The sequence below is a fragment of the Mobula birostris genome, chromosome 11 (genome assembly GCF_030028105.1).
Source record: "Mobula birostris isolate sMobBir1 chromosome 11, sMobBir1.hap1, whole genome shotgun sequence".
Lineage (NCBI taxonomy): Eukaryota > Metazoa > Chordata > Chondrichthyes > Myliobatiformes > Myliobatidae > Mobula > Mobula birostris.
The window spans coordinates 103,101,801-103,114,990 of record NC_092380.1 but is presented as its reverse complement, the minus strand read 5'-3'; the positions used below and the strand labels follow the sequence as shown (position 1 = coordinate 103,114,990).

The window sequence follows — 13,190 nt, the reverse complement described above, 5'->3', positions numbered from 1 at the left end:
GGGACATTTTCTTAAATATAACCAAATAACGTGCCGATTTTAAGGCAAGTATGCAGAAATACAAAGTCTGAAGGTACTCAGGGAGTCAGGCAGCGCCTATAGAAAGAGCAAAAGAATTCTTGCTTCAGGTCCATGACTTTTCATCAGAACAACAAAAATGCCCTAATGAAGGGTCTTGGCCAGTTTATTCCTCTCCATAGGTGCTGCCTCACCAGCATTTTGGGTGTATTGCCCAAGATTTCCAACATCTACAGAATCTTGTATAACAAAAACATGTAAGGTTCTTCCCTGACAATGTGAATTTTATTGATTCTATGATCTTATTCATTAAATTTCCACTGGAAAAAGTCATCAACCTCAAACATTAATTGGTTTCGGCATCTCTAATATGTCATTAGTTTCACATTTCGAGCAGCTGCAACCTGGGATTCATTGTGGAGATACAAAGTCTGTTTCTAAGTAATGCTAAATTTGCAGTCTAACATACAATGTCAATCAAAACCACTTGTCAATGGAATGAGCCAAAATAATCCTTCTGTGTTTACAAATCTCAGCACCAATTTATAATGCTTGCGCTATCAGAGCAACATGATTTGTAGAATTACATGTGTTATGAAATAGGGCAATGGGTTAGGAAAGAATGTTGGGAGAGTGACTGAAAAATTGTCACGGAGGAGAGGAAGGAATGAAGAAAAGGTAAAACACAATGGCACTACTCAAAACAAAAAAAAATCATATTTCATCATAAGTCAGATGTGCAACTTGTACTAAAATACAATAGGGGGTTAATAAATATTTTATCCTAGCACCTCAAAATAGCCAGGATCACTCGAAATCAAAGACAGCTCATAGTTATTAGGCAGCATTACCAAGGCAGTTCATGTGGTAATTTTGTCTCAGTAAAATTTTTGAATCATGAGACATAAGACTCAAATTTCACCCAAAGTAAATGTTAAAAGAAAAACAAATGCAAGTGTGCTGTGTGAAATCCCACATACAACATAGGCCAAAAAACACTTCCAGCAAGGCATTTTTAATTCCTTAGACTGTCAAAGATCTACACAATTCTTTTTAATTTTGACCTACCCTATTCAATCCTAAGTCCAATATTCACCGCGTGAAAACAATTAACAGAACCAGAATGACCAAAAAAATTGACGTGAATCAAATATATAATTATTCCTTTGTAATAAAATTGTCCCCAAGAGGAATGTGCTATGCTACATCAGCAAAAATGGAATTTTGCTGTTGGGTGTGGCACTCATTACAGGAATTTCTTAACATTTAGTCTCTGCAGCAGAAGAATAATGTTTATATTCAACATGAGCAAATTAACTGGTTTAACTGGAGCCATAAGTTGATGGTTTAGAGACAGGATACACAATGTTTGATGTTAAACACTATTGTCACTTTCACAAATTTCCCTACTGCTTTCTAAGATTAAATCTTGGGGAAGTTGAGGTAATGCACTAACACAGGAATTCCACTCCCAATTTAAATGAGTTGGAAAATGTTATACTACATGCTCATGACCTATATCTCATTTTAAATTACTGGAAGCTTCTACAAAGCTTTCAAGTACTAAAATATTGTTTGCATTACATCTGTTGCCAATTACCATTAAACACTAAAGAAAAAGTAAATATGCTGTATTTAAAATATATCAGTAAGCTTTTTACTTGAGTTTTTTAGGAATGCTTTCCTTAAGACAGAGCAAACATGGAAATGTTCAACATTTAAAAATAAGTAAATGTTGACTGAATTTATATTACACTAAAATTAATAAGTACCCCAGTCCCAATTACATCACTATTAACATAATTATACATTTTCCTAAAACTTTCTCAACTTGTCTGTAACCATAAATCTGGAAAATTGGTTATCATTTTGTTTATAGAATTTATTAAATATGTTTATTTTTACTAATTTTCTATTCACATTGGAAAATAATCTACACTAGAGTTACCTATAAATTCTTAAGCATTGAGCATAAGATTAGATTTCTTTTCCCAAACTAAATTTTCTCAACAATTTAGCAGGTTCATAGTTACCACCCCTGAAATTAGTTTATTTCATTCTAATACCTTACTTTTAAACTCCACACTTGCTTTGACAGTTTATGAACCTGCGCTTCTGAAACAATGCTCTAGCCCTCTGATTTAAATTCAATAATCTAGGCACCATGTGCCTTTAAAAATATTTCTAGATCCCTACTCATCTGGTCTTCCCAACTGTTATCAATAACAGTTGATGGTGTTATTGGGGTTCATTGATGATGGATGCTGCTTTCTTGTAGCTCAATGGTGGAGAGGGCTTTGTCTGTGATGGACTCAGCTGTATCCATCACTTTTTGCAGACCCACACTGCCTTCTCTGAGGCAATAAAGGATGGCTAACTAATAAGTGCTGGCTTTGTCAGTGATGCTTAGAACCCAAAGAATGGGGAAAAATGTTAATCACCAACAGCAAATTAGGAAACTGCACATGACAAGTACAAATATAACTACGTGTTGCACCAAGGACTAAAAGGTATTGCTAAGACTAAAACTTACCAGGGTCATGACACCGAGCCTATCAAGGTCATGAGCAGCACTTCTAGGGGTTCGTCTTGGTGTGGAGTGCCCACTGCCGGGTGGTGAAGAACTAGCAAGTGATGAACCAGTGAATGAGGCAGGGAGTGTGCCTCCTCTGTATCGGCAAAGATTCAGACCATCAAGGCTACCACTACCCACTCGGCTCTCAATTTCTTCTGCCCTCTGTTGTGTGGACTCTTTTTCTTCTTGGATGAGCCTGAAAAACAATAAACTTGGATGCTGGATCACTTTTTCACCCCCTTTTAAAAAATATTAAATAAGAAATGCAAACAAGTTGAATTTAAGTAGTGCAGCTCCATGTGGATGCTTCAAGTAAAACCTCTCGTGCATGATTTCGCTGAGATTTTAATCTGAATCAGAATATTAGGCAAATATTCAGTCACTTGTTCAGCCTGGTCATCTCAGCCTATTTACTTGCATCATTTATACATTCTCACTGTTTCTGTTTAACAGTGCCACTACAGCTTGGGGAAGGAATGGGGGCTGGGTTAGGACTGGGATATAAGCCTTCCTTTGCTGATTTTACATCACATTCTTTTCAGCCAAAATTACTTCAAATGTCCAAAGGTTCAGAGTAAAATTCAGTATCTAATTATATAAATGTCACCATATACTATCCTGAGATTCATTTTCTTGCAAGCATTCACAGTAAATACTAACATAATAGAAATACAATCAATGAAAAAGTGCACAGCACAAAGACGGACAACCAACGTGCACAAGTCAACAAGCCATGCAAGTGCAACAAATAAATATGCAATAAATACCAAGAACATGATTTGTAGTCGTTAAAAGTGAGCCAACAGGTTGTGAAATCAGTTCAGTGCTAGGGTGAGTGAAGCTGAGTAAAGTTATACCCTCTAATTGAAGAGCCAGGGCTGTATCCACTACTTGTTATAGACTTCTCTGTTCATGGTGTTTCTATACCAGGCCTTATAGGAAAAATTGGTATTTCTATAACTGTACTAATTTCATCCTCGATAAGTTATTTTACTTTGTTCTTTATGACTATTATTCTGAAATGTTAAGTACCTTATTAAAGGACAAACCTTATTTCATTATTGATAGCATCCAACTGTTCTTGAAGCATCATAGCCAAAGTCTGGGCATCAGCCTGACCACTGGGTGAGAGTAAATCGACAGAGCTGAATATTGTCTCTCTATCATCTTCTGCATCTGACACTTCAGCATCACTCTCAAAAGCCTGGGCCACATTTGCCAAGACACTGGCTTGTTGTGCCCGCTCCCATTCTTGTTCATTCAGGGTCTGGACCTGTTCATAAAAGTACAGTACATGTTGCTCAGAAAAAAAAGGATACCAAAATATCATACATGAAACAAAGGTAACAGTGGCAGGAAAGAGACATCAATCCCATGAGCGTCCTTCTACAAATTCAATCTAGACAGCAATTTCATCTAAATTTTTTTAAAAATTGGAAATATAAACAGAAAATAGTGTAAGTAGTCATGTCAGGCCACATCCGTGGGAAGGAAAATAATTTTTCAGTTGAAGACCTTTTGTTAGAAAGCTTATTACCAATTCTACAAGCTTATTACCAATTCTATCAACTTATTACCAATTCTTCTTCCCTTGGTGTCATAACCTTGAACATTCCTGCCCAACAAAAAAAATACAATCACTCAGTTCTGTAATTTTCTAATTGTACCCATGTTTCAATATACTTTAGCAAAAAGAATACTCATTATATACAACATTCTGTCAAAAAAAAAATCAAGTTATTGGGAAAAAGGTAACAATAAAGATCCACTTGATCAATTGTAAACCAACAAACTACTGGTCAATCTTCACAAACTATTGAATTTTGCACCTCTATTTGAAGTATCAATTCATAAGTTTTATTTTGGTATCGATACTCATGTGATACCTGATTTATCTACAACTTGATGTTCTATGTTCTACTCGGAAATGCAAAGGAAAATACAAACCTTATATCAGATTTAAATGCGTGAAATTGGTGCTAACTGGTGAATGGTGGAAATTGCATCGGCCATTTGCTTTAAGTGACTTGCGTCCGATAGAGCTAAACATACACTATTCCTTGCAGTTGGCTCCAGCACTGATCTCTGCTGTTTAGAACTATTTAATAATAGTTTAAAGGGATAATTAAAATCCTTAAAATTAATATTCAAAATTCAATCTGTTTTAATCTAAAAAAGTGAAAAATAAAGAAAAATAAATAAATAACTTGAGCTTATCTTTGTAATGAAGGGTAAAGACCCCATTCAAATGAATGGGATATTGCTTAATGCTACCTTTTGTTGGCGTCAAGCCAAGGGACCAGATACAAAGTGCATCCAGTCCCTCAATCAGCATGATATGGAACTGTAGTTTTAGGACATGGGTGTTTCCAGCTTTCACACTGTAGTGCACACAAGTTGTTGAAGGTCATAGGGTGAAAGTTCCCTGCAGAAGCACTAGTCACAATGGACTCCAGTGTGGTTCACTGCAGGCTACACTTATGGAAAGGTTACATTACCTTTCTTTGGAAATGCTCAAAGCAAGCTATTCTTTTAGATTAAAAAAATACTTCAATTATTATTTGACAAGTAATTGTTAAGTAATGAATACAATTCAGGATTGTAAACTGCGCTTCAGCATGTGAGACATAAACTTACATTCTGCAGAAAAATCCATCAGAAATGCAGCAGGGAAAGAAAATAATAGTAATGCGTCATCAATAGATCACAAGTAAATGGTACACAAAAGTTATGGTTCAGTGAAACATTTGAGATTATACTCCAAGGGGAGTTGAATATTCCCTAATGAAAATACATCATGAAAGAAACAAAGCAATTAAAGGGATTGAATATGTAAATGACTATTCAGAAGGATAGGAGCAGAAGACAGTGCACCAGGTACATAGGCACATAACTTGCTGATGCCAATCATTCGAAACAATCCACGAACAAAGAGCTAGCACAGCAATTAATCACCAGTCTTAGGCTTTTCACATTAGATGACATTAGACAGGTTCTCAAGCAAGCAGCGCCACCATAGCTGGAAAACAAACTCACCCATAATGAGCAAAGATTTATTGGAAACAAGGGATCCGATGAGCATGCACTAATTCCGGAATACACAAATAAATTGAGCTTCTATTTAATATTCTAATAACTGTAACATACGATGTCAAGCACTGAAGGCATTCAGAGACAGTGCAGACAGTGAAAGATTGAGTACAGCTTCATTAGCTGGAGCTTTCTTCCAGGGAGTCAGAGATAAACAGTCTGGTGTGTGGAAAGCTACAATTATCATCCTTGTCCAGGGCACAATAAATACGCTATCATCACGTTAATAAAGGGTGCAGCCAACACCACCTTTACTCAAGGATGTTCCTAGTCGCTTTGGTCACCAGGCTCTGGTGTTACATGTGGGACCATCAGGGAGGTGTGACTTACTGTGATGCAGAACCTGGAAAAATACCACAGCTACGATGTAACTTGACTCATATGGTCTTGGTGGCAGGAAAGCCAAGGGGCTACCAGTAGAGTCATACTTACTCCAAGTTTTAGTTACCCTACAGCTAACTGCATCCAGCAACCACAAAGACGGTTCAACTCAGTGATAAGTTGATACAAACAAATTTATTTTAAATATAATTATGCTGCTGCATCCAACATTACTAAATAGCACTGGCCAAGATTTGTCAGTCAGCAGTCTACTATCACCAGAGAAAACAAGGGATGGGGAAGAAGAGGGAGATGGGAAAGAAGTGAAAAGGTGGATGTCAGAGGTAGGGATAGGAGTGAGACTCCACAGAGTTATGTCCAGAGAGCAGATTATTCTATCCGAAAGACTCAGTCATACATCCTCAGATTGTGTTTAGTACTAACTTCAGGAGAAGACAGATGCATGAGGGGCATTTAAGAAAATCTTTATAGACATGTGGATGATAAAAAAAAAAACAGGAAGGTCATTTGAGAGCGAAAGGTTAGATTGCTTAGAGTAGGTTAAAAGCTTAACACAACATCGTGGGCCACAGGCCTGTACTGTGCTGTAATGCTTTATGTTCTGTGTTCCATTTATCCTGAAATGACCTGAAAAACACAACAACTTGTGATCTTTTAGGGATTTATAAGAACGCCTTGGTTGATGTTGATCTCCAACATAAACTGAAACTCCAAATCAATTCATATAATAAATAGTTCTAGGACCAGGGCATCCTTCCAGACAAGACTTCCCATAGAAAAAGTATCTTGACAGCCTTAGACAGCAACAAATCAGTATTTTCTTGAAGCATAGAGAGTAACTTCTATAATTTCAGAATAAGAGACAAATCAAACTGTTGTGATCATAGGATATTCCAAAACTTCTTGTAGTTAATCAGTTTCTAACAAACAGTCTTAATGAATGATATTGTTTGAAGGATACATATTGGGCAAGATGCAGGCCAAACCTGTCAACGCTTCAAAACAGCAGTATATTCTATATCCAGACATCAGGAGATCCCATCCACAAGATAGAACTTCAGTAATGCAGCCTGAATTTTGATCTCAGCAAAAGAACTCAAAAAATTGTGTTTCAACTCAAAAGCAAGTGTGCTACCCACTGGCCAGGGCAGCAGGTTTTGTCCAAATACAAAAAATCCAAAATTCTTCTACAAAGAAACTTCAGGCAGTAAAGAACAACTTTTTTTTTAAAAAAGAAAAATATCTAGTTTCTGACGGACAGGCAGTGTTAAAGATGGAGTCCTATTCTTGGAGTACAAATTAAAATAATAGGTCCTCAAAAGATGCAAGAGCAGAGAAATTGCTTCCAATCATATTATGTATAAAGTTGTGATAAAAACATACCAAACAAGATTGTTACCAAAAAAACTTTACCTTTGAAGGCTCATCTCGTAAAGCTGCCAAGCGACCCTTCTGAGTTCTACGCAATACTGAAGTGCTGCTATACGGGTCTGGATGGGAGTCTCCTTCTGATGCTGTTGATAATGGAAACCTATAATCCGAGCTGCTTAAATGAGGCCTGCTGGAACAAAATCAACCAACATTTTGGGTAAATTCAGTGATGTGGCCTGCATGCAGCCCCACATATTAGAAACAGAACTACAATGCCAAAGTTGTGCTGTCAACCTACATTCCTAATGAGAATAGCACCCTATATTGAACTAACATGTCTAACATGTTTGGAGGTTAAGAGCAGAGATTTCTTTGATAACGATTCATTAACAGGATTCCAGTAATACCCAAAAGATCATTGGCAGCTCCCAACATTAAACACTTGAAATGGAAAAACACTACTTCAGAGAAACGATTAAAGAACTTGTAACATAGCTCTGCATACTTAATAGCAACTAAATGAATTGGTGTACCAAGAACAATTGCAGCTGACATTTCTTCCATTCTTAAAAACACAAATGGAACAAAGAAGTTAGGAATGGTACCAGGTAGAAGATTGGCCATGACAGTGAATGGTGAAGACTGCCCAAGGAACAAAGGCCTACCCTTACTTTTATTTCCAATATTATGAGACACCATAGTAGCGCAGTGGTTAGCGTGATGTGATTACTGTTAAGGACATTTTGAATTAAATTCTGGTACCGTCTATATGGAGTTTGCACATTCTCTCCGAGACTGTGTGGGTTTCCTCTGGGTACTTCAGTTTCCTCCCACAATCTAACAACAGTGGTTAGGTTAATTGGTCAATGTAAGTTGTCCTGCAATTAGTCTAGGGTTAAACGGGTGGGGTTGCTGAGTGGTGCAGCTTGTAGGGCCGGAAGGGCCTGTTCTGCACTGTATTTTTAAATAACAATAAACAAGTTTTCACACTTTCACCCTAAATAATCATATGGAAATCCTGATTTTAGCAATTTCAGAAATCAGTCTTAGAACAAATTACTTCAGCTCCTGTATCAGGTGCGTGGAATGCAAAGAAATTGTTGTTTCAGGAATTAAGAAATTAGGACATGGCCGCATTCCAAATAGGCCTCTATTTGTAGCTTTGAAGACTGGCATATTGTATAGATCTTAGAAATAAATCTGCTGAGGGAAGCAAAGCTTGCTGCAGGTTTAGTTTCTGTGGGAAATCAAAACATCTTGATATTGCTGCCAAACTTGTACGGAGCATATTAGAGTTAGTGTCCATATTCATTCCTGGCTCTCTCCTCTGTATTGTGACAGGCTTAGACTTGCACAACAAACTGGATTTGGATTTCAGCCTTCAGTTACATCAACGCTATAGTTTAGTGCAACTGTACACTTCTACAGAAGTTACTCATTAAATATCTGCATAATCAGTAAAGTAGATCACATATTGTCAGCTCTTCCTCAAAAGGTCAAAGGTTCAAGACATGAGATACTCTTCAAATTAGAAATATCTCCTTTTCTTTTTTTTTTTAAAAAAATAGACCCGCTTCAACTGATGCTAAATGAAAAGGAGATCGAGTGTTTATGCACTTGAAGAACACCAAAGGTCAATAAAGTTCCCAAGGGTTGATGGAATCCATCACAGCTCGTAGACAGAGGAAGGATGTAGAAGATTTGGAGTGGGTGCAAAGGAGTTTAACCAGGATGTTGCCTGGATTAAATAGCATTTTCCAAAAGGAGAGGCTTGTAAAACTTGGATGGGCTTCTCCAGCGCATCAGAGGCTGCAGAAGTGTATAAAAATATGAGAGGTACAGATAAAGTAGGTAGTCAGAGTCTTGCAGAGAGAAGGGTAGGTTCTTGGAATGCGCTGGAAGCAGATATAATAACATTGAAGAGCCATTTAGACAGGCACAAACAAAATATCTGAGATATTATACAAACAGAACCGCAGTTCTATAAATTACTCACCAGCCAATCACCCCATCCCCTCACCTGGACCTACCAATCACTTGCCAGCTCTTGCTCCATTCCTTTCCCCTCCCCTATCTTTTTTATATTGGCAATTTCTCCTCTTTCATTACAACCCTAATGAAGGGTTTTAGATCCAAAATGTGGAATTGTTGACTGTCCATTTCCATCCATAGATTTGCCTGACCTGCTGAGTTCTTCTAGCATTTTGTGTTGCTACATCAATTACAATACTACCTCTTGGAATACCTATTAGAATTACAAGTGTCCCCCGCTTTTCAAACGTTCACTTTACGGCACCTTGCTGTTACGAAAGACCTACATTAGCTACATGTTTTCGCTAACAGGTGTTTTTACTGTTACAAAAAAAGGCAGCGTGTGAAAAAAGGCAGCAAGCACCCCAAGCAGCCAAGCTTCTCCCCTGAAAACTGCATTCTAGCCGGCATTGCTTAAACACGTGCCTGTGAGCATCTGTGCTTTACCTCCATTTATTTTGAGCATCCGTTAGCAAGATGAGTTCCAAGGTATCAGAAAAGCCTAAACGAGCTCGTAAGGGTGTTACACTTAGCGTAAAACTAAATATAATTAAGCGTTTTGATCGTGGTGAACGAAGTAAGGACAAAGTGAGTTTGGCTTGTGGAAGTTGACAAAGATGATGTTGAAGAGGTTTTGGCATCCCATGACCAAGAACTGATAGATGAAGAGCTGATGCAATTGGAAGAGGAAAGGATAACAATCAAAACCCAATGTAGTAGCGAACGGACCAAAAGTGAAGTCGTCCAGGATCTGAACGTGAAGCAACTGCGTGAGATTTTCGCTGCAATTGACAACAATGATTGCAGAAAAGCACGACTTTAATTTTGAAAGGGTATGTAGGTTTAGGGCATATTTGCAGGATGTTTTGAGTGCTTACAAAGAACTATATGACAGAAAAATGCGCGAGGCTAAGCAGTCAAGCATACTGTCGTTTTTCAAGCCTTCCACAACAGCCACAGCAGACGACAAACCTCGACCTTTGACATCGAGGCAGGCAGACATAGAAGAAGATGACCTGCCTGCCCTGATGGAAACAGATGACGATGAGATGACACCCCAGTGTCCTACCACCCCACCCACCGACGACTCAGCCTAACACACCAGCAGTGTGCTCGCTGTCTTCCCAATTCCAGTAAGTGATACTACACTGTATATACATTATTTCTACTTTATATAGGCTGTGTATTTTTGTGTTATTTGGTATGATTTGGCAGCTTCATAGCTTAAAGGTTACTGGAGAGAGTGTTTCTGCCAACAGCGCTTGCGCTGAGTGTTTCTGCAGAGAGAGCTTGTGTGAGATTTTCGCTATGGTGGACAGTGATTGCAAAAAAGAATTTCTACTTTATATAGGCTGTGTATTTATCATATCATTCCTGCTTTTACTATATGTTACTGTTATTTTAGGTTTTGCGTGTTATTTGGCATGATTTGGTAGGTTATTTTTTGGGTCTGCGAACGCTCACAAGTTTTTCCCATATAAATAAATAGTAACTGCTTCTTCACTTTACGACATTCCAGCTTACGAACCGTTTCACAGGAACACTCTACCTTTGAATGGTGGGGGAAACCTGTAATTCATATTTTTAATTCTTAGATGTCATTAAATAACCCAGAAACCACATTTTGCTATTCTTCAATTAATATATGGGGTTCAAGACAAAATTGAGAAAATTATGATAGGAATTATAGAAGTGGCAAATACACTGTGACAGGATCCTGAATTACCCCTATGAACTGTGCTCTATTACCCCTATGGACTGGGGGGAGGGGGAGGGGGAGGGTACCGAGCAGCTCGTAAGTTGCTATGGTGACCGAAGGCGGCGTTATTTGATGGACAATCAATGCTATGATTTTCCAGCAGTGTGTTTATACTTCTCAAGGACATTCGCCTGCTTGTGCATTTCTTACAGAGAGAAAGGAAGGAGGAGTTATTAGAATGACAGTTGGTACCCAGTATGGTAAGCTAAATAGGAGGTCAGATGATATAGACCTCAGACACGTTTTGGACACTGAATGAGCTTTGCTGTGCCCACAGGAAAAGTGGGTTTTTGGAGGATCGCTCGGGCTGATCAACCAGTGGCTCTTTCAGTGAAAAGAAAAGGCAGTGACCGGTGGAGAGTTGTCCATGCATCCACCCTTGCCTGGGTGATAGCTCCACCACAGGAAACCGGTCCCATTTGTTGTGGTCACAGTTGGTGACTTTAAGGATTTCGGAGGACAATGAGAAGATTGACGGCGCCAGCTCACCTGAAGACTCAAATCTCTCCCTTTCTCTCTCCATCACTACTCAACTCAGTACCACGAACTGAACTTTACTCATCATCGTAAGACTATCTTTTTACCCCTAGACTTGAAGCTTGGTTTTTCACTTATATTCCCACAGTAACTGATTGATATCTATCTATCTATATATATATATATATATATATATATATATATATATATATACACACACACACACACACACACACACACACACACACACGTATAAAAAATCATTGCTAACCTGTTTGATTTATCAACATTTATATTACTGTATTGTGTAGTTACTAATAAAGATTATTAGGTAATAGCAATACTGGACTCCAAAGTGTTTTCCATTTCTGCTGCTTCTTTATTCCCGTCACGGGATATGTGACAAAATAAACAATTTTGTCAAAATTGGTAGAAATCTTGTTATGTTTGTTTGATACCTGTGATGCCGAGGGTCGGCAAAAGAAGTTGCTTTTACTCTCCATTGATCATTTTCAGCCCGTGAGTTTTCAATTTCAGCCAGCAATTGATTCTGCAAATCAAAATATTAAACTGCTTGAAAATAATAAACTTCAAAATATGTTGCAATGAAAAATTATAAGATGGCGCAAATATCGAAAGTGAACACATTATAATGCATTCTTGATAAAAGAGGACTACACATTAAAACAAGACTGGCAAAAGTCAAATACAAACCTTTAGATTAAATTAAATTATTTAAATGGTCCTCTCAAATTATCCTACAGTCTTGGTTTAATAGATAGCAGCAAAGGATACTTCAACTCATTTGCAGAAATTTTACAAATGAAATCAGGTAATACAGTTTTCTGGAAATAACCACCTTATAATGCAATTTTACAGATTAAAAAACTAGCCACACATGAAATGATTACAACCCATGTTCAAAGTAATGGTATGAAGGACGTTAGTAGCTAGCCTATCTCCTGAGATAGACAGAGAGAAGGGAAGAATCAAAGATGGACCATGTGAAGGTGACAGCAGATTACAAATTGGCAGTCAGGTAATAAAACTGCTGGGATCTGCCCGAGTGCAGGAAGCAGTACCAATGCAGATTTCCATCAATGGGGAAAAAGTGTTGAGGCAGTGGGATAGGGAAGGACTGAAGCAAATACTGTTCCACATATCCCAGAAAAAGACTAGCACATCTTGGGCACCTTTGATCCGAGGAAAGTGAGGAGTTGAACAAGTTGTTCAATGTCAAGCTGAATGATGAATGAATGCGTTGAATGAGGGGAACTAATTGGGACTCTAGTCTGAGTACCTTCTGTTTTTTCTTTAGACATTCAGATGTGGGATAGAGGAGTAAAGGAATTGTACGTTGATGGTAGAGATGTGCCTGTTGAGACCATAAGACAAGTGAACTGGAAATAGACAGAAAGGTCAGAGAGCTCCAGAGGTGTTACAGATGTACTGTAAGTGGTAAGAGACTACACCAGAGGACAACGGATAGAATTAAAGTAGAAAGTACTAAGTTAAATGGGGCAAGTA

General features: G+C 38.0%; 1 protein-coding gene across 3 annotated transcripts in view; it reads right to left on the bottom strand.

The window, feature by feature from the left end:
* The window catches only part of LOC140205281 (liprin-alpha-1-like), a 161,388-nt gene that overhangs the window by 42,609 nt on the left and 105,589 nt on the right, over positions 1–13,190 (bottom strand). For 2 of the 3 annotated variants that reach the window (XM_072272774.1, XM_072272776.1), the window contains exons 12-15: positions 12,122–12,213; positions 7,439–7,586; positions 3,643–3,866; positions 2,552–2,789 (exon numbers count right to left, since the gene is read on the bottom strand). In XM_072272774.1, coding sequence (XP_072128875.1) covers positions 2,552–2,789; positions 3,643–3,866; positions 7,439–7,586; positions 12,122–12,213 — 702 coding nt within the window. The remainder of the gene's footprint in view (positions 1–2,551; positions 2,790–3,642; positions 3,867–7,438; positions 7,587–12,121; positions 12,214–13,190) is intronic. The other variant, XM_072272775.1, reaches the window with a different exon arrangement.